The 19,548-nt window shown below is 29.7% G+C and overlaps 2 protein-coding genes and 1 non-coding gene across 3 annotated transcripts; 1 reads left to right on the top strand and 2 right to left on the bottom strand.

Moving 5' to 3' along the window:
* The first annotated feature begins 1,168 nt into the window (after positions 1–1,168).
* Positions 1,169–1,361, top strand: LOC130495395 (U2 spliceosomal RNA). Its single transcript, XR_008934666.1, has one exon. It is a non-coding gene; the product is annotated as a U2 spliceosomal RNA (small nuclear RNA).
* Positions 1,362–4,305: 2,944 nt separating this feature from the next.
* LOC108856832 (UDP-glycosyltransferase 71B2) lies at positions 4,306–6,075 on the bottom strand. The gene has a single exon (XM_018630725.2). It carries the CDS (start codon positions 5,950–5,952, stop codon positions 4,492–4,494), a length of 1,461 nt encoding a protein of 486 aa, XP_018486227.2. The 5' UTR covers positions 5,953–6,075; the 3' UTR covers positions 4,306–4,491.
* Positions 6,076–15,627: 9,552 nt separating this feature from the next.
* Positions 15,628–17,367, bottom strand: LOC108837470 (UDP-glycosyltransferase 71B1). The gene has a single exon (XM_018610511.2). It carries the CDS (start codon positions 17,150–17,152, stop codon positions 15,737–15,739), a length of 1,416 nt encoding a protein of 471 aa, XP_018466013.1. The 5' UTR covers positions 17,153–17,367; the 3' UTR covers positions 15,628–15,736.
* Between the last annotated feature and the right edge of the window lie 2,181 nt (positions 17,368–19,548).

Here is a 19,548-nt window from a genome sequence, read left to right as displayed (position 1 = left end):
CAAAAATATATTTGTATTTTATTTTTTCTTAAAAATGTTTAATTCATTTCTAAAGATTGAAAACAATGTTTAGATTTATTATTTTGAGAAAAATGAAAATTTAAATCAATGTAATTCGTGTATAAAATCTTAGTATCTACGGTTGATATGCTTAGTGTGTTCAAAATAATGTAAATTTAGTTAAAAACCATATAAAAAAAATTAGTAAAAAATTGATACACGTGGAAATTTAAATTGTGAAAGTGAACCGTCCTCTACATAGATCAAACGAAATCAAAAATTATACACAATAATTTCTAACCTATATTTGTGAATATTCAATAAATTTAAAATTAGATATGATTGTACATGGATATATATATATATATATATATATATATGTGATATTTATAAAATCATTATTGTTAGTATTAAATAATAGAAAGATTGCAATCTTTTAAATTAGCTAAATTGTAGGTAATTTAATGCAATACCTATGATTTATAAGGAAACTCATATTTACCATGTTTTTGTAAATTCATTTATTAAAATTAGTAAATGGAAAATAGTCTCGTAAATATCATAAAAACGCAAGGGCAGAATCCTAAATTTTTAAAATAGCATTTTGTTTTAATAGTATAGATATGTATATTGTTATTCATGTTTTCAAACAACATTATAGTCGTTTTATACTGCTATCCATATTTCCAAACAAATCTCAAATGTACTTTAGTTTTAATAATATAGATACCATATATACTATTTAGTGTTTTTGTGTTAAATTATCTGATTTCAGATCTCAGTTTCAAAATATCTAAAATGAAAATAGATAACTAATGTTTTTTTCCTTATAAACTTATTGAAGTGCAAAAAACTGACTAATCCACTAATTTAGTTGTCATCTCTACAAATTTGAAGCATTCATGTGTTCAAATTAGTAAATGCTTCACCCTTTTGTAGCTAAGGGTCATGGCCGGTCTTAGTTGAAGAGGAGTCAAGTGCCGGCTCTAAAACATGCCGTGATGAGATATTGCTACATGTCTCCACTTTTGTAGATTCTTATAAGTCAAAAATCTAATTATATTATATATAAAAATATTTTTTCAGTGATTATATAAAGTTTATATTTGTTTTATTATTTAAACTGAGTTTAATGGTGTAAAAAAATAGAACAAGTTAGTGGTCTAGTATACATTTTTCAGCCTTTTGGGTAAGATAAAGTGTAGTATATAGCTTTATCAGTTTAATATTTGATATGTGAGCATTAGCTCGTCCGATATTAACTCTATTTTTTAATGAAAAAAACCTATTAAAATAGCTTGCTATCTAAGTTTTTAGAGTCTACTATGTCTTGTACTAGTGCATAGACTGGCTCAATCCACAAAAGAAAAATTGAGCGGCGTAGTAAAGTAAAAAATCCATAAGACTAAAACATAAATAAAAAATATACACTTTTGAATTTTATTTTGTGAGAAAACTTGTATTTTGTGAATTTTTAATAGTTTATATTTAGAAATATTTTTATGAGTTTTTTACTTTTTTGTGATGTAATGTATTAGTCATATTTTCTATTTTGTTTTGAGCTTCCAAAATTTCAGAACCGAATTTCAGGAAACTAAGTTTGACGGATGTTGGTCCATTTGTGTACCAAAATAAGACACATGTAATAACGTAAACAAAAAAAAATTGAATACTGTCTATGTAACCACTAACCAGTGGACATCTTTAACATAACATAAATATGCAACAATTCTTAAATACATAGCACTAGTTTACCATCCGCGTCTTGCGCAGAGTGAAACTAATATAAAATTGTTTGTCACATTATATTTCATGAAATAATATTTGTAACAGACAAAAGATTTGCATTTTTACTGACAATTAAGAAATCTTCAGTCACTTTTTAACAAAAAATACGCAGTATAAATAGGTAGATAACTTTTCATTAATCTAAAAATCACCAACCGTAATGGGATCTGGTCATTCTCTTTACCATATACAGTAGAACCTCTATAAATTAATAATCTATAAATTAATAATCTCTATAAATTAATAAATTTTAGCGGTCCCAAGTTGGGCCGGTGTTAAATATAACACAAATCGATAAAATAATAAGATAATAATATTTTTAAAAATTTCTATGTAAATATATAGTCTCCTTAAAATCATAAATTAATAATTTATCTATATATAATTTTTATATAAGTTAAATATTATATTGTTGGTTTTATATTCACAATGAAAATTCTTTATTTTTCTTAACATTTCAATATATTTTGATAACATTTAGTAAAATTATACCGAAAACAACTTAACAATTTTATGAAACATAAAATTATACATAAAATAAGATAATAAAACAATATTGAAGTCAAATTTATAAAATTTAAATAATGTACATATGGTAAAATAAAATATTTTCTTTTTTATATAAATAAAAATAGAAAAAATATAAAAAATCTAAATAAGAAAACTTTTGTAAATTAATATCTCTATAAATTAATAAAATTTCAAAGTCCCAACATTATTAATTTATAGAGGTTTTACTGTAACAATTCCCTTGTTAATTGGATTAGCTGATTCAATTTTTGGGCCCAGTCGCTAATATAACAAAAGGAGCCATATGTAAACAGAAGTTTGTAATCAATAATTAGTAAGGGAATGTCTATATATTGAACTTAGATGTATCAAGATTGTAGGGAATATTGTTTAAGTTTGGAATGAAAATTGTTTTGAATACATTCCTTAGCTCATACTTGATATAAGGTAATATTGTTTTATTATTAGAAAAAATTCCAAATCTTAGTCAAAGATTTGCATAGCAAGATACAGTATTCTTATTCAAATTGCATGATTGACTATATTTTATAATTATCGAAATATCCAATATAATGTATTATATAAATTTTTATTGAATGTGCTTTATGAGTTTTTACAAGTGTAAACTTTCTTGATCTGCAATGCAAGAGTGTTATCATGTGAATCAATACATTTATGTATATATAGGAGTATGAAACTTGTATACATTTATGATAGCTTATTATGAATTTCCACCTTTCAATACATTTATATTATAATAAGGGATTCCAATTGGTGGACTCAATTATAAAGTAGTATGATAATCTACACATAAATATTTATAAGCTTCACAAAGAAATTTAAAATACTCTTAGAAAGTACATTTGTAAGCGTACATGAACATCAAAAAATCCCATTTGTTTTCAAGATTGATTCAATTTATGGCGACCATTCATATATGGCTTCAGAATATGGAATAGCTTATAACAACACATTTCATATAGCTAAGCATACATGAAAATGAAGTGATTATACGATTATAAACAAATAGTATATATAAGCAAAGGGTCTTTAAAACATTATTTTACGCAATGAACGCGGGTTAGTATTCTAAACAAAAGGAAAACATTGTTTGCAAGATTTTAGAGTATTTGCAAGCATACATGGAATAATATACTGGTAAAAACCAATGTTCTGTAATTGTTTAAAGCATGTTATACAGCCATGAATTTATATGAGAATATGGTACAACGAATGTATTGTAGGTTCGAATATTCATATCATCATTATAGACATTTATTTGTATAAATGTTTTTGTACAATGTCAAGTTATGTAGTGAATCAATAGTGATATTTTAATGCTTAATTATGAATTTCTTCTACATGTTTCATAATTTTTTTTTTGATGAAATTTGAAATTTGGAAAAGCTTGTAACCATGGTCATTAATTATGAATTTAAATGTTTTTTCATAATTTGGAAAAGCTTGTAACCATGCGTGGTAGAGACCATGTTGAATATCAAATTCGGAATTAATATTGTAGTCATATTATTATATGAATTAGCATCTCTTTGTAGTTGTTCTAGTTGTGAGAGGATAAATTTGTTTCTAAGGGTGTAACTGGTTATTCCTAATAGGAATATTATGAATAAAAAGAATGATTATTTGTGGAACACAAAAAAATGGAATGATGCTAGAAATGGAATAAAAACTGAAATTATAAATGGAATAGAGATTCTATACATTCCATTCATTCACGAAGGTTTAGAATCATGAACAAAAGAAATAACTTTTACAAAGGATTTTTTTTTTTCATTCCAAAACTGGAATACGTGAAATTGGGTTTTGAAAATTTTCATAATAACTGGTAACTAATTTACGGAATCCTATAGAATGATCAATTCCAAATGATTTTCGGAGGAGAGCTATCAAACTAAAACATCAGCATAATTGCAGCATTTTTTCAAATAAATGTTATTCCTCTAAATTGTTTTTCTATTAATAACTAGGGGATTGCTAAAAACAATCTAATATTAATATTCAGTCATTTTTCAAATCTCTTTTATTTGTTTTAATAGTCAAAACTCAAAATAAAAATAATAATGAGAGATAAAACAAAGGACAAACCATGGTCACATAAGACCTTCACCAACGAAATGGGTAAACTAATGATAGCCACAGAATCATGAAAGATTCCCTAACACTTGCGAACAATCAAGAGATATTCGTAGTGACGTCTTCAATGAACTTCAGAAGAGAAGCGTGTGAAGACCCACCTTCCATTAAAGCCACGTGGCTCTTCTCACTCATCTCCTTCACTCTATCCCTCACCTTATCCTGCTCCATTAAACACCGTATCCCCCTCTCTATCTCCTCCGCCGTCATTAACTCCGACTCCTCCGCCATAATATCGGCCCGGAAAGAGTTCCGGACTTCCACCGCTAGCCCTAGCTCCTCCACAAACTCAAACGCGTTAAGCTGTTGCTCTGCGTAAAGAGGCCACGTGGCTATCGGAACACCAAACCAGAGACTCTCAAGTGTTGAGTTCCATCCACAGTGCGACACAAATCCTCTGACCGCAGGGTTTGCTAGTACGGCGTTCTGTGGAGCCCAACCGATAATCTTTCCTATCTTCGCCGTCCGGTCTAAGAACCCCTCCGGGAGGATCTCTTCAAGGTTTGTAAAGTCTTGGGGATGTCCCATTGTTCCCTTAGGCCGAGCACGGCGAAGAGACCAAAGAAAACGATGACCACTTCGCTCAAGGGCTATAGCTATTTCCTTTGCTTGGTCCTCACGGAACCCTCCCATGCTTCCAAAACAGAGGAACACAACTGATTCACGAGGCTGCTCGTCCAACCAGCTTAGGATCTCTGTCTGCTTGTCGTCAGTTGAATCCGGACCGTTGGTTTTGAGATTTATAACCGGTCCAACCGGATAAACCGTAGGAAGAGTATTATCTTCCCCGGAGAAAAACTTCATAGCATAAGGCTCCAGCTCAGCAAACGTATTTACCAAAATACCCTTGGTTTCTCTGAATCTTCTCACTTGTCCTAAGATAACCGGGAACCAGTCCTTGTTTAACATAGCAGATGGTAAACACTTGACCGGTAAAGGACGAGACAAACACGGAACCTCTAACTCGGTTATGTCTGAATCCTTCAAGTCGCTGACGTCATATTTCTCAACATCATAAAGATGCTGAAAGTGGAATTGTATCCCTAGAAACATGGCGTTGGAGGTGTACAACAGGTAACTCGGTACGTCAAACTCGTTGGCCACATCAATCATATCCGTGCAGAACATGTCCACCACGAATCCAGCAAGCCGCGACGGCGAGGACTCGGATTGAGTTGGGTCAGTGATGAGTTTTTCAGCTGTGGCCTTCACCTGTGGCTTGAAGCTGTTGATGTAGGTGAAGAAATTGGGTTTGGGGGCATCAGAGTTTGATCCATCGGGGACGGAGAGAACGTTGTAGTGGAGGCGGTCTTCAGATGCGGTGGAGAGGGAAGCGATGTAGGAGTCAGAGCTTCCGCTACTGAAACCTTGAATCTGAGGGATGATAAGGATGGTAACGGAGATACGGTCATCACGGTCGACAAGAAGCCTAGCAACCTCCACTAGTGGTTTGATGTGGCCGTCACCAGGTGATGGTATGAAAACCAGCTCCAGTTTCATTTTTTCTAAAATTAAAAGTAGTTTTTTTGTCAATTCGTTTTTAAGAATAGCAAGTGTTTTTGCTATTGAAGCCCCTTGACGAAGAAGCAATATATAATAAAGTATATGTCTTATGCATACAATACAATTATACAAGTGGTGGGTACACAGCGCAATACTGATCTTTGATGTTGTCTTAACTAATTGAGCTTTCATGCGCCGTCAAAAACGACGCATTTACGTGGTTTTCGTTTCTGTCCTCCAAATATAAGTTATCTTTTTATTTTGTTAAAGCATATTTTACTGTAAAAAGTTAAAAATAAGTAATTCGATAATTTAGCATTATTAAATTATTATTTGATAAATACTTTATACTATAACATAGCACTACAAAAGAATTTGAAAAAAGTTTCGAATATTGAATAAAGATTTTTGAAAATAAAAACAATATTTATTATTTATTGAAATATTGATATATATATGTATATATATAATATGAATATAATTATCATTTCTTTCTTTAATAAAACATTTTTGTCATTTTTTCCTTGTGTGTTTGGCTAAAAAAACATTTGAAAGTTCTTTTAAAAGATATGCCTTTAATTTGTATAATTAAATTTAGTTTTAGAATTAATTTTTATCGTCAATTTATGAATTTTAAATTTTAGTTTTAAATAGTTGTGGAGTAAAGTAGTTTATTGAACTGTAACCTACAATATCGTCGTGACATGCAAACGAGCAGGCCTTAGCTTAATAATATGAATTTTCCAGATCTTAAACCAAAATAGCTGACCAAGAAATGTGTGCAAGTTTCTAGATGTGAATGAAATTCAGAAGAAAACTAGTTACAAGCTCATAGCCTAAAGGCTAAAGCTATAACACGTTTTGGACAAAAACACTGAAGCGTGATATAGCGGTGCTGATACGACGGTGAAGGTTGAACATGAGCTTGCAGCCAATGAAATCAAACTGAAATTATGTTGCTGGTGATTTAGAGGTGGTTGACGGAAAAGGGGGTTTGGAATTGTGGAAACATAAGACTATGAGGAGCTTGTAATATCGTGGCTGGAGCTTGCGATGTCTTATTGGAGCTTGAGATGTTGTTTGTGAGCTTGTGATGTCAACGTTGGATATTTTGATATTATTGTCGAAGCTCGTGATGTTGTCATCATAATTTTAAATCGTCAGAAGAAATTGTAATATAGGGTTTGAAAGAATACTTTGATGAATAAATAATATATTTATCAAAAAAAGAAAAAAGAATACTTCGATGAATAAATGAATTTTCTTTTGAAATGAAGAAAATATGAAAAATGGGTTTATTTAGTCATATTTTGAAAATAAATTAAGTAGATCTCATTGATTTTGACATAAGATATAATCTATCATTTAGGTCAATAACTATCCGATTTTATTTATCCCTCTTATAAATATTCGGTAACCGTGAATTATATAGAATGATATAGGCTATAAAACATATGGTGCATATCAAGTAGAAATTGTTATATATGAACGAAGAGAAGGCAGCCACATCACCATGCTATTTATTGAAGATATTTTTACTATAAGGAATGAAACAACAAGTGGTGTAAAATACGAGCCTGCGTGGAACAAATACAGTACGATCTCTTTAAATTAATAATCTATAAATTAATATAATTTTTAAGTTTCAAATTGAATTTTTGCTTCAGTTATTATCTCGATAAATTAATAATTTCTATAAATTAATAAAAAAATATTATTTTGGTGTAGTCCCAACATTATTAATTTATATAGGTTTCACTGTAGTTTATTTATTTACCAACCATGTAAATTCATATGTAGAGAACCACACAGTGAAGAAAGTTAGATAATAGAAGGTTTAAATATTATATTTCATATCATCAAAATAATATAAAATACCAACTCTATCTCAATTCATAAAGTATAGATGCTAAATTTTATCCGAACACCAACTTAATTCCTAATTACTTAACCATAAATCTTAATCAGTAAAAACTAAACTCAAATATAAACCTAAATACAAATAAAATAGAATAAAATAAATAACATAATATATATTGGTAAAATTATGAATGTATGTAATCGCATGGAAGAAGTTAATTTTAAACCCAAATAATTTAATATTACATAATAAAATTTAATATTATGAAAAAATATAATAGGCAAAGCAGAATTTGTACTAGTACCAGATAGATCTAAGACTTATTATCCGAGATTCGGATTCGATCCAGATCCGCTCTGAAATCCGGATAACCGAAGGAGTCTGAACCGAATCCGGATAGTAAAATGTTGGATCCGTCCAAACCAAATTCAAATCTCTATATCTTGATTTTTTATTCTGGATATCTGGATCCGTAATTTTTAGTGATAATTATTTCAAAAATAGAAATATATATATAATTATTTCAAAAGTATATATAATACTTTTAGTTATATCTATGTTTACTATTACAAAATTTATATAAATTTATATAAATATTAGTATAGAAATAAAAATATAATAAACAAAATTAGTTATATATAATTATTTCAAAAGTATATATATAACTAATTTTGTTTATTATATTTTTATTTCTATACTAATATTTATATAAATTTATATAAATTTTGTAATAGTAAACATAGATATAACTAAAAATATTATATATACTTTTATTTTTAAATTATTGTTAATATTTTATATATTTTTATATTATTGTTATTTAATTTAAGGATCTAAATTCGGATCTACATATCCGTCGGATATTATAATTTTTAGTAAGATATCTGACACTCAGATACCTGAGAAACTCTAGATCTGGATAAAGATATTAAAATATGCATTCACTAGATAATGATCCAGATACCTTAGAATATCCCGGATATCCGATCCGTTCTATCTCTAGTACTATACGAAACTTGTTTTGGCCCACACCACATGTCCAAGAAACGTACACTACTTCTCTGTTATATAATATCCCTTTCTTTTTTCTTTACGGTTTCTTGTTATATATTTATTTGGTGAAAATAGCAAAACCAATTTCACATTTTCCTCCAAAACTTTTATAATATATATCACCTAATTCTATAACTTAAATTTTACTTTTAGTCTGTGAAGTAAGCAACCGTAATTTTCCCTTTGTAAAACTATTTACAATGTGCAAGGTATTTAATTTCTTTATAAGAAAGCATGGTGTAGGTTTTTTTTGTCAAACAGATACTTGCATTAATTAAAATCATCCGGTTACAAACTTCAAAAGATCACACAGCATTAAGAAATCTACCAAGGCCTGAACGAGCGAGAGTATCAGCCTGAACATTATCAATCCGAGGAATATAACAGAAAGAAACCGGACAGAAGAGAGTGGCAAGGACTTTGATGTCCTGTAGGACTTCTGCAATCTCGTTCATGTCTCTCCCTGAGCACAGGGTTAGAATAAGGACTTGAGAGTCCGAAAACACTTGAAGACTTTGAAGATTCAACTCCTTTGCTTTCTTAAGAACTTCACGCAACGCTAGCGCTTCCGACATCAAAGCATGGTGTAGTTATATCTTCTTATTTTGAGTGGCACAGATGTATTGTCCGCACTGAACTTAAAGGTGGGTTAAAACTTTTGTATGTAATGAATTAAAGGATCTTTTTAAGTTGTAGAAAATCACTTCCACGACCTATTAAGATTCTCAAACAATTCTTGGCTATATAAAAAGGATTACCAAAAAGTATTGGACAACTAAAGATAATTTTCTGTCTGTTAGATCACGATGAAGATATTTACTTGAAAGATTATTAAGAGGTAAAACTACATTTATTTGCTTAATGGATCATACAGGAGTTACCACCAAATAGAGAGTCTCAGGCAAGTATCTTTGTAATTACTGTCAGACACTACTTAATCTTTCTTCTTTAATTTAACACTTAACTAAAAGGTGAAGAGAGAAGCGAACGTAGGAGGAGGAGCTGCTGTTACTGAAGCCATCCAATTAAGGGAAGATAATGATGGTGCCAGAGGTAATGGTCACGGTCTAGGGTCAGGACCGGCTTTGAGCATGTGCTCACGGTTTATGCACAGGGTCCATTTTTTATTTTACAATTTTCTTTAAGTAAAGTCCTGATTTATTAAAATACATATAGTTTACTTTAGTTTACAAACTGTGCAAATAATAGCTAGTTTGAAAAAGGTTAAACTTTCCACAAGGCCCAAAATTAATTTGAGTCTGACCGTATGAAGACCAGCTCAATTTACGTAATTCCAAATGTTTAATTATTTTCAATTGATTATAATAAACTAAATGTGGTTTTTGAATTGAAACCGTTCAACGTTTCAAGCGATAAGTCTTTTTCTTACGCATACAAAACACGTATCGCATGGACATCAACTGGCGTTTTTTTTCTTACTTTGGTTACAGGCCATATCATCACAAACTTCTCTGCCAAAATGGTCTAACACGCATGGACGATATTAGTTTGCTTTGCCTTGCTATGCTTTGCTAAAGTGGTTTTTGCTTTTGTCGACAAATGAAAAAGTTGTCTATGGTAGACATATCAGATCCAGTTGCATTATCATTGACCAAAAAACATTTAAGAAAACATGTAGTTACTTGGTTTTTTGGCATTATTATTTTAGTTTCACTTATAATACAAGCATGGGATGACAAATTGACGATGGAAAAGAAACCACTTATGTCTTATGACCACATAATGACCCGTCCAAGAAACGTATACTACTCTTCAGCTATATCGATTTTTCTTTTAACGTTTACTCCTCTTACGTGACGGTCTCCATCGTTTTATCATCTTAGTGTTACTTTATCAGTTATTTGTGTGAATATAGCAAAAACTATATCGTAGACCTTTCTTCTTGTCCACATAACAGAGACTGTCCAAGAAAATACCACTCTTATGCTATATCGACTTTTCTTTTAACATCTACTTATTCTTAAAGCATTTTTGAAAGTTCTAGATTAAGATATTTCATAAATAAAGAACAATATTAAAATATAATTTTATTAAATTAGTACTCAAATCTTGATGGTCTCATTCAATTATTTTAAAATATCTCTTTTGAATGTTATTAGTGGAGTTTTTAATATTTAAAATACCTATTTAATAAAATAATATGTTTTCTCTATTTGTGAGATATCAAAATTAATTGGCAATTTGATAATGGAAATATTCTTGGTTGATGCTCTCTTATTTGATCAAATTTTTAATATTTTAAGGGCGGATATATTTTTTTTTTAGAGGGATTATTGTTTGGTGTATTTTAATGGATTTGAAAACCAAAACTAAATCTAGCGTTATTGGTTTTATGATTTTTAAATTTGTATTGAATCATGTGTTATTGGTTTAGTGATTCATAAATTCTAATTCAAATCAAGTGTTATTCAATCTTACGAATTTATTAATGAATTTGATTTTATAATAGATTTGAACAGATTTGTATGAAGTTCTTTGTTAGACATACAAAGACTCAAATCCGAAGGAAAACCTCCAGATTTGTAAATACTAACATGAAAGAATTTGAAAATTTGTATATGTTACTTGAATTTATAAATACTACACGGATTTCTAAATCAATAAAAATATATAAATCAATTTTAGAAATTTAATTTTTATATTTGTGTTCTTTAGTTTTTTTTGACATTATTTGTGTGTGTTTTAGTTATATTTGTGTTTTTCTTTGTATAATATTTTTCTTAAATAATTAATTATTTTTTTAATAATTATATTAAAATAGTTGGACCACATCTATATCAATAGTTCATGTTTTAATAGAATAGATATAACAAAATTAGTTTCACAATGCTCCCAAACTTAACATCACCTGATTTTAAACTTAACATTTCATTTTGACCGGTGAATGTAAAGGAAGGGCATATAATATTAGAGCATGATTAATAGGGAGTTCTTAGGATGAAATTCTTAAAAGAATATAAGAAATTGTCTCTTAACTTTTAACTAAAAAAACTAAAAATCCGCTCGAACCGTCTCTTAAGTTTTAACTTCTAAACATGATGTAGTTATTTTTGTGTGTGTGTGGCTCATGATGTTTTGTCAACATCCAACTTAAAGGTGGGTTCAAAATTAAGTACACACTTAAAAGATTTCTTTTTGAAGTCATAAACAGAATCCCTAACTTCCACGACGATTCAGAATATGAGATTTTAGGCTTTGATAAACTGCAATTTTAGCTTACTATCGAACATTTTAATAGAGAAACTAGATTTTGACCCGCCCTTGAGAGGGCGGGTATATTTTATTTTTTAGTTTTATTAGAAGTTTAATTTTTATATGTGTTTTTGATTATATTTGTGTATTTGTTTGTGAACTATTTTTAATTGATTTATAAGAGATTTTAATAAATTCTATCAAAATGGTTGGACTAAACCATTATCAATGTACGCGATAAAGGGAACCTATATTAATATGTCATGTTCTTGTTTTAATAGATTCTGACTATCTTTTCAGAGGGTGGATATATTTTTGTTTTAATTTTTTTAGGGATTAATTTCATATTTATATTTTTCTTTACAAATTTGTGTTCTTCTTTGTAATCATATTTGTGTATAAATTTTAATTAAAATCTATTTTATAAAATAATAGCAATTTAAAAATTGATCCGACATACGATCAATTGTTTGTAATCATATGCCAGTATATCAATTTTTTTTGTAATCATAGCCGTCTTTTCGAGATCTTGACCTGCATGTATAATGTTGGTTTGTAATTTTTTAGTTTTTTGTGTAAATATGTAATATTTTTGTGTAATTTTTTCTTATATGTTAAAAAAATAATATATATATCATTTTTGACAGCCCTTTAAAGGGCGGCTATTTTTTGTAAAATTTAATTTTTATATTTATGTTATTAATCATGTAGGAAAATATTTATGTAAATCTTAAATAATTAATAAGAGATTTTAATCTATTCTACTAAAATAGTTGGATTAAATCTATATTAATAGATCATGTTCATAACTTTAATAAAATAGATATACAGATTATATCCAACAAAATCAACATTTCAAATATTTTTGTATGTGCGGCTTTTATTTTTGGGAAAAACTATTGTCCACCAAATTGTAAAGAAAAAATAATATTCTAATAGCTAAAATAGTTTTAAGAATAGAAGCATTTATAAAACTGACAGCCAATATGCAAAACGTTTTGCAAGGTTGACTTTACAAAACCGATAACAAATCTAACACAAAACAAATTACTAATAATACATTTGAGCTATGTAAAAATCTTGATACAAAGCCCACTTTAGTAACTGATTTATCCCGAAACATAAAACTTACGTAATGGTTAGGCGATTAATAAAGATTGCGGTTAGTTAAATTTAAATAAGATGTATTAAAAGGCAGTTATCTAAATTTTAATAAAGTGTATTAAAAGGCGCTTATAAAATTTAAAAAGTGGACACAACATATATCAATTATGCACACTGTTGTTTTAATAGAATTGATTGTTAGCATGAGTTATTCATTTTATATTCAAATTTTGATACATGCAAAATCTGTAACTAATTTAATGAAAATTATGTAAGGTTTTCCATTTATTTTTAAATAAATGAGGTTTCTGTATTTGAAAGAAGTTTTGATTTTCCCCTTTTTACCATGTACAATATCTTTTTGAAATGAATAGAAGATAGAAATCTGATTTGGGTAACTGAAATTTAAATTGTTTACTCGTTTTATTAGAATTTTGTTAGGATAATTATGCAAAATATGGTTAGCCTAAAAGTAAATCTTGTAATCCAATAACAAAATAGATTTTGTTTAAGGTATTAGGTGAAAAATATTGTAACTAACAAATATTGTTATTTTAAAACCTTAAAGTAAGTAGTTGTCTAAAATATTATAATTTTATTACTATTTATTATTTAACAAAAATTTTAGAGGGTTTGGAGATATGTTTTAGGGTTTAGACTTTAGTTTAGAGTCATGATTAGGATTTATAATTTATATTCGAACAGAATAATAATTGTTATTTGTTAACTACAATATACTAACATTTATTGTTATTTTAAAACTCTACATTGAAAAGAACTACTCAAAAATAACTTGTTAGGTAAAGAACATTCTACTTTTAATGTAAAAGTGTGAAATAACATTTGAACTTTAAAATTTCAGTTTGATATCTATAAAAGAGATTTTAATTATTTTACGTATCTCATTATACTTGCATAATATATTATGGTGCGAGATTATGTTCAAATTTTTTATATTTTAGTGTAGTTAAATTTCCTAATTTTGAATTATGTTTTTAATAAGTAATGAGTAGAATTATGCAAGATAATTTTGTTTTCTATATAAATAAAATATTATTTTAAAAATAAGGTAAGATATTCTTTCATGAAAATATAGCGTGTCAAAAAATATAACTTGTCACAATCTATTTTACATTAGAAAAGTTTAGAAATTACCAATACGAAATCTCGTCTTAAGTTAACCACTTGATATCTTCTTGTAAATCACCCATGAGAGGAACATCTCTAACGCTACAAAAACCTGCAAAGTCTAGATACACATGAAGTTAGTTTAACTAACAATACACATATAATACTAAAACACGATCATGTCCCTTAACATAAACTTCACTCTTTTCTTTTTGTTTCCAAGACATTGCATGATGTCGATTTCACCCGTATCGAGGACGTCACCATTTACATCTGTAAATAAAGAGAGTTTAGATAAGGTGAGTGCTTGTGTTTAAAAAAAAAAGATAAGGTGAGTGCTTATGTAATATATTCTTTCATAGAAAATTAATATATGTAGTTTTTCACGACCTATGCTCTCTTGAACCTACAGCTCTGGTGAATCATGCTAAGAAGTTTTGTTTTAGGATGGTTAGTCGATATGGTTTGGTCTATATTTATAGGATTTGGTCGAAGGTATATTAGGTTTCTCAATATGCCAAGTAGTAAACTGAATATATGAAGAATATTCTAGAGCATATAATATATTTACAGATATTTTTTGTTTGTTAAATACACAAAATATTTTCTAAAAACATGATCTGATGAAGTTAATATATTTCGAATTTGCAAAAATATTTTATTGGTGTATTCCTAACTTTTTGATTCCTTTTCATTCCCACTAACAATAATTAAAAATTGTATTATTTTTGACATGGACTTTTTAACCAAAATTATTTTAATTGTAACTAATATTAACAAATCCCGAGATTTTTTCCATTGGATATCTATAACAATAATATAATATCTTGTTTTTCATTTTTTGTTGCTTATCTTGTTAGAAAAATAATTTTAAACATATAACATGTTCGATTATTATATATAAGCTAGTGTTTGATGTGATATGATGATTTCTACATATAACATGTTTGATGATATACGTATATATTTAATATATGTTTTAAGATATACAATTTAATTGTATCGACATGGGTTAATTCGAGAACTATGTTTGATGTTGATGAATAAATATTAGTTTTAAATACTTATACATGATGGTTTATGTTTAGATTTGGTGGGTTCAGTTGTTGACATTCAAATCTTGGTTCATATAATGATAGTTTGCGTGTTGTAGGTTTACATAGTTTAGTACGTGGATATACTTTAGTTTAAATTATATTGAGTAGAACTGTTCTACCTGAATTACAGTAACATATATTTAAAAAAATTGTTTTTTTTGTTTAATTAAAAGATCATTAAATAAAAACATAACTTATAAATAATTAAATGGCATGAAATAGTAAATACTGTTGAAACAGAAAGGTACCTAAAAAAAGAGTCTTTGTTTTAATAGTACAGATAAAGGCGAAAACATCTTTGTAATAGCTAGTCACTTCTGAATTCCTATGGCACATTTTCAACTACGTCTTGGACAAACTTCTTCAGATTGGTGTTCGAAGATCCACCATCCATCCACGCCACGTGGAGCTTATCGCTCATCTTTTTCACCTTCTTCCGCATCTCGCTACCCTGATCCATCACGCAGTTAATCCCACTCTCTATCTCCTTAGCCGTCACCATCTCCGACTTCCCCAACATATTATCTCCCCGGTAATCTTTACGTATCTCCGCCGCCAAACCAAGCTCCTCCACCATATGAAACGCGTTAAACTGTTGTTCTGCATAGATAGGCCAAGCAGCTGTCGGAACGCCAAACCAAAGACTCTCAAGAGTTGAGTTCCATCCACAGTGCGTCACGAACCCTCCTACCGCATCACTCTTAAGCACATCAATCTGTGGAGCCCAACTAATGATCTTTCCAATCTCCGCCGTTCGTTCAAGAAACCCCTCGGGGAGAATCTCCTCCAAGTTCGTGAAATCTTCTGGAGGAGACGCTTTCGTCTTATCCACCGGTGAAGCACGACGGACCGACCAGAGGAACCGGTGGCCACTTCGCTCAAGAGCCACAGCGGTTTCTCTCGTTTGATCTTCGCTGAAGCCTCCCATGCTTCCGAAACATAGGAACACCACCGATCTTGGCGGTTGCTTATCTAACCAACTCAGAATCTCTGTTCTCTTCTCATCTTTAGTATCGTTACCATCAGTTTTGAGGTCCAAGATAGGTCCCACCGCGTAGACGGGAGGAGTAGAGTTACTGTCGGAAAAGAACTTCAACGCTTGAGGTTCCATCTCCGCTACAGAATTTACGAGAATACCCTTTGACTCTCTAAAAGTCCTAGCTCGACTCATAATGTAAGGAAACCAATCTTTGCTTAGCATAAAGGAAGGCAAACATTTCGCCGGAAAAGGCCGAGTCAAAGTTGGAACGTCAAACTCAAACTCAGCCTCTGAGTTATTCAGCTCACTTAGGTCGAGTTTCTTCTCATCGTAAAGAGACTGAACGTGGAACTGTAGTCCAAGATACGAAGCGTTCGACGTGTAGAAGGTATACGTCGGGAGGCCGAACTCGTTGGCTATGTCTGTCATGGACGTGCAGAACATGTCCACGACAATCCCAGCGACCTGCCGCCGTCGGGAGAGCTCGGACACTGCGGTTCTGACTTGTGGTTTATAGCTGTTGATGTAAGATATGAAAGTATGTCCGGTTGATGATTGATCTCCGGGAGGGAGGAGACAATAGCTGAGGCGGTTTTGGGACTCTGGGTAAGAGGAAGAAGCATGGTTGGAGAATCGTGGAGGGATGACGATGAGAGTGACGGATATGCGTTCGTCGCTGTCTACAATAAGCTTTGCTACTGCCGTCGTTGATCGGAAGTGGCCGATGCCAGGGGAAGGTATAAACACCAGCTCGAGTTCCATGGCGTCTACTTTGAGTTTCGAGTTCTGGATATGATAAGTTTTGTGGTAATGAAATTTGTGGCTTTTATTGAAGGTTTGTGGTTTCTATGGTCCCGTGATCCCGTCCCATTTGGTTATAGTCTATAGCACTTTATGAAACTTGTATTAACGTACTTTTGTTTAAAATGTCCAAAAGAAAACGTACTTTTGTTTAATTAGTGAATCTATATTTTAAAGTTATTGTATTGATGGTAAAATAAATTTTACTTGAAACATTTATGATATTATTAAATATTTAAGTAATAATATTAATCTAAACTATTAAAACATAAAACATCTTTTTTCTGAAATATCATTCTGTTTCAACAATATTTACATAACTATGTTATTACCTTATTTAAAAATTATACTTTTAATTATATTATTATTCCACAAAATCTTTCACTTCCAACAAATAATATATGTATTATTTCTTGACGATAACAATCCTGTGGAAAAATTCAGCAAGAAATTTAAGCTTGATTTTGGAGACTGAGCTCACGAGGCACAGCTAAACCAGTGACTCCAGCACCAATCACGACGGCGTAGACTCTTTCTTTAGCTATCGTTTCTGCTGCACTGTTTACTCCTCTAGAGTTTCTTCTGTAATTGTCCGCAAGGTATTTTGTAAATCTGTGGCTGAGTTGTATAAGTATTTGATGGCATCTTTTGATATGTTGAGCCCGTGTTATTCTTGAGTCCTTGATGGTTTCAATGTTTCTTTTCTTTAAAAAATATAAACTACTTCAACTGTCTTTTCTTTAAAAAATATACTTCAACTGTAAAGCTAGCTCTTTTGTTTATCAGCTTATAGTTAAAACCACGCAAATCCTTCGACAAAATAAAAATGCTGATGTTTAATTAGATTTTTTAAAAAAAATTAATTAGATTGTGAAATTAGATTCTAAAAGTTGTGGTCTAGAATGTAGCTGCATCAGGGTCAGAAGACCAACATTTCTTCTAGCTGTCACATGGGATTAGCCATCACCGTGGCATTACCTAATTGTGAAAAAGTGAGTTCTTGCCATTTGCTTGAAGTTTTGTTCTCTGTGTCATTTCCTTAGTCATGCATGGTATTCTTTCATCAGACATAAAAGACAAGTTTGGTAGCATCATTACTATGTGGCGTTACATTTCTGTTTCAAAAGGTATTTTATTAACTTTGGGAGAATCAAACATCATTTCCACGGCAATCCTGCATCTAATGGTTTGTCCGCGTTTTGCGCAAAACAGTTGTATATTTTGTTTATAAATATTTTGTTTATGTTGTACTATTTTTATTATGGATGTTAATATCTATTTTATTAATTCTTCAGCATGACCAGTTGATATCATGTTGAGTCCAACAATTATTTTAACCATAACTACCTTTTGATATGATAACTGCATCAATATAACAAAAATACATACCATTCAAATATAATTACCTTTTGTAAGCGAATTTTATAACCATCAAATTCGCCTAATAACCACCACGTGATCTGTGTTCAAAAAAAACAAAAAAAAAACCACCACGTGATCACCCCCATAACTGCATCAATATATTTTGTCTTTAATCAAGTTAGCAGTATACAGAAATTAAATATAGATGTGAATGTTTATAATACAACTACAAAATAAGTTGCTTTTTTCATTAGATTTCCTTATAATCTGGAACATATAAAATATATTTTCTGGATCTAACAATCATTTAAATTGCCTACTAATTGCAAAGAACTTTTTCTAAGTTAAATAAATATGCGAGTAATAAGAACATTTAAATTTCCTAATAATATATAACGTTAGTTTAGAAGATCTATTTTGTGAAAAAACTTATATTGTTTTATCTATTTAATATATCTATTTAATTACTATTTTGTTATCAATCAAAATTGTAACAATACTTTGTTATTTTTTCTAAAAAATTACTATTTGAAAATAAAGTAACATATCTATATTATTAAAATATGAACATGTCCTGTTGATATTAGTTAAGTCCAATTAAAAAGTTGAATTTAACTGCATTTATAACTATATCAAAACGCTGACCATATTATAATTTTCTTCTACCAAAATCAGTTATCACGTTTTTAAGGCGGTATTTATGATTAATACCATTAAAATAGGATAATTCCCTCTTGATAATAGTTGTGTCTACTTTAAAAAAACTATATATAACTGCTTATCTGCATATTAATATAACTGATAAAAGAGTTTGAGTAATATTATAAAGTAAATGGTTAAGAATGATAACTGGTAAATATAAATTCGAGGGGAAGCTATAACTACACTCACCCTTATTTAAATCATGTATAATTTTTTATTATAAATATATTTTTATAAAAATTAAATTAAATAATGATTTAAAAAAATATATAACCCCGGATAACCTTAAAATT

The sequence above is a fragment of the Raphanus sativus genome, chromosome 5 (assembly GCF_000801105.2).
Source record: "Raphanus sativus cultivar WK10039 chromosome 5, ASM80110v3, whole genome shotgun sequence".
NCBI classification, from domain to species: Eukaryota; Viridiplantae; Streptophyta; class Magnoliopsida; order Brassicales; family Brassicaceae; genus Raphanus; species Raphanus sativus.
Note: the sequence above shows the minus strand (reverse complement) of the source record. Positions and strands in the feature narration are given on the sequence as shown.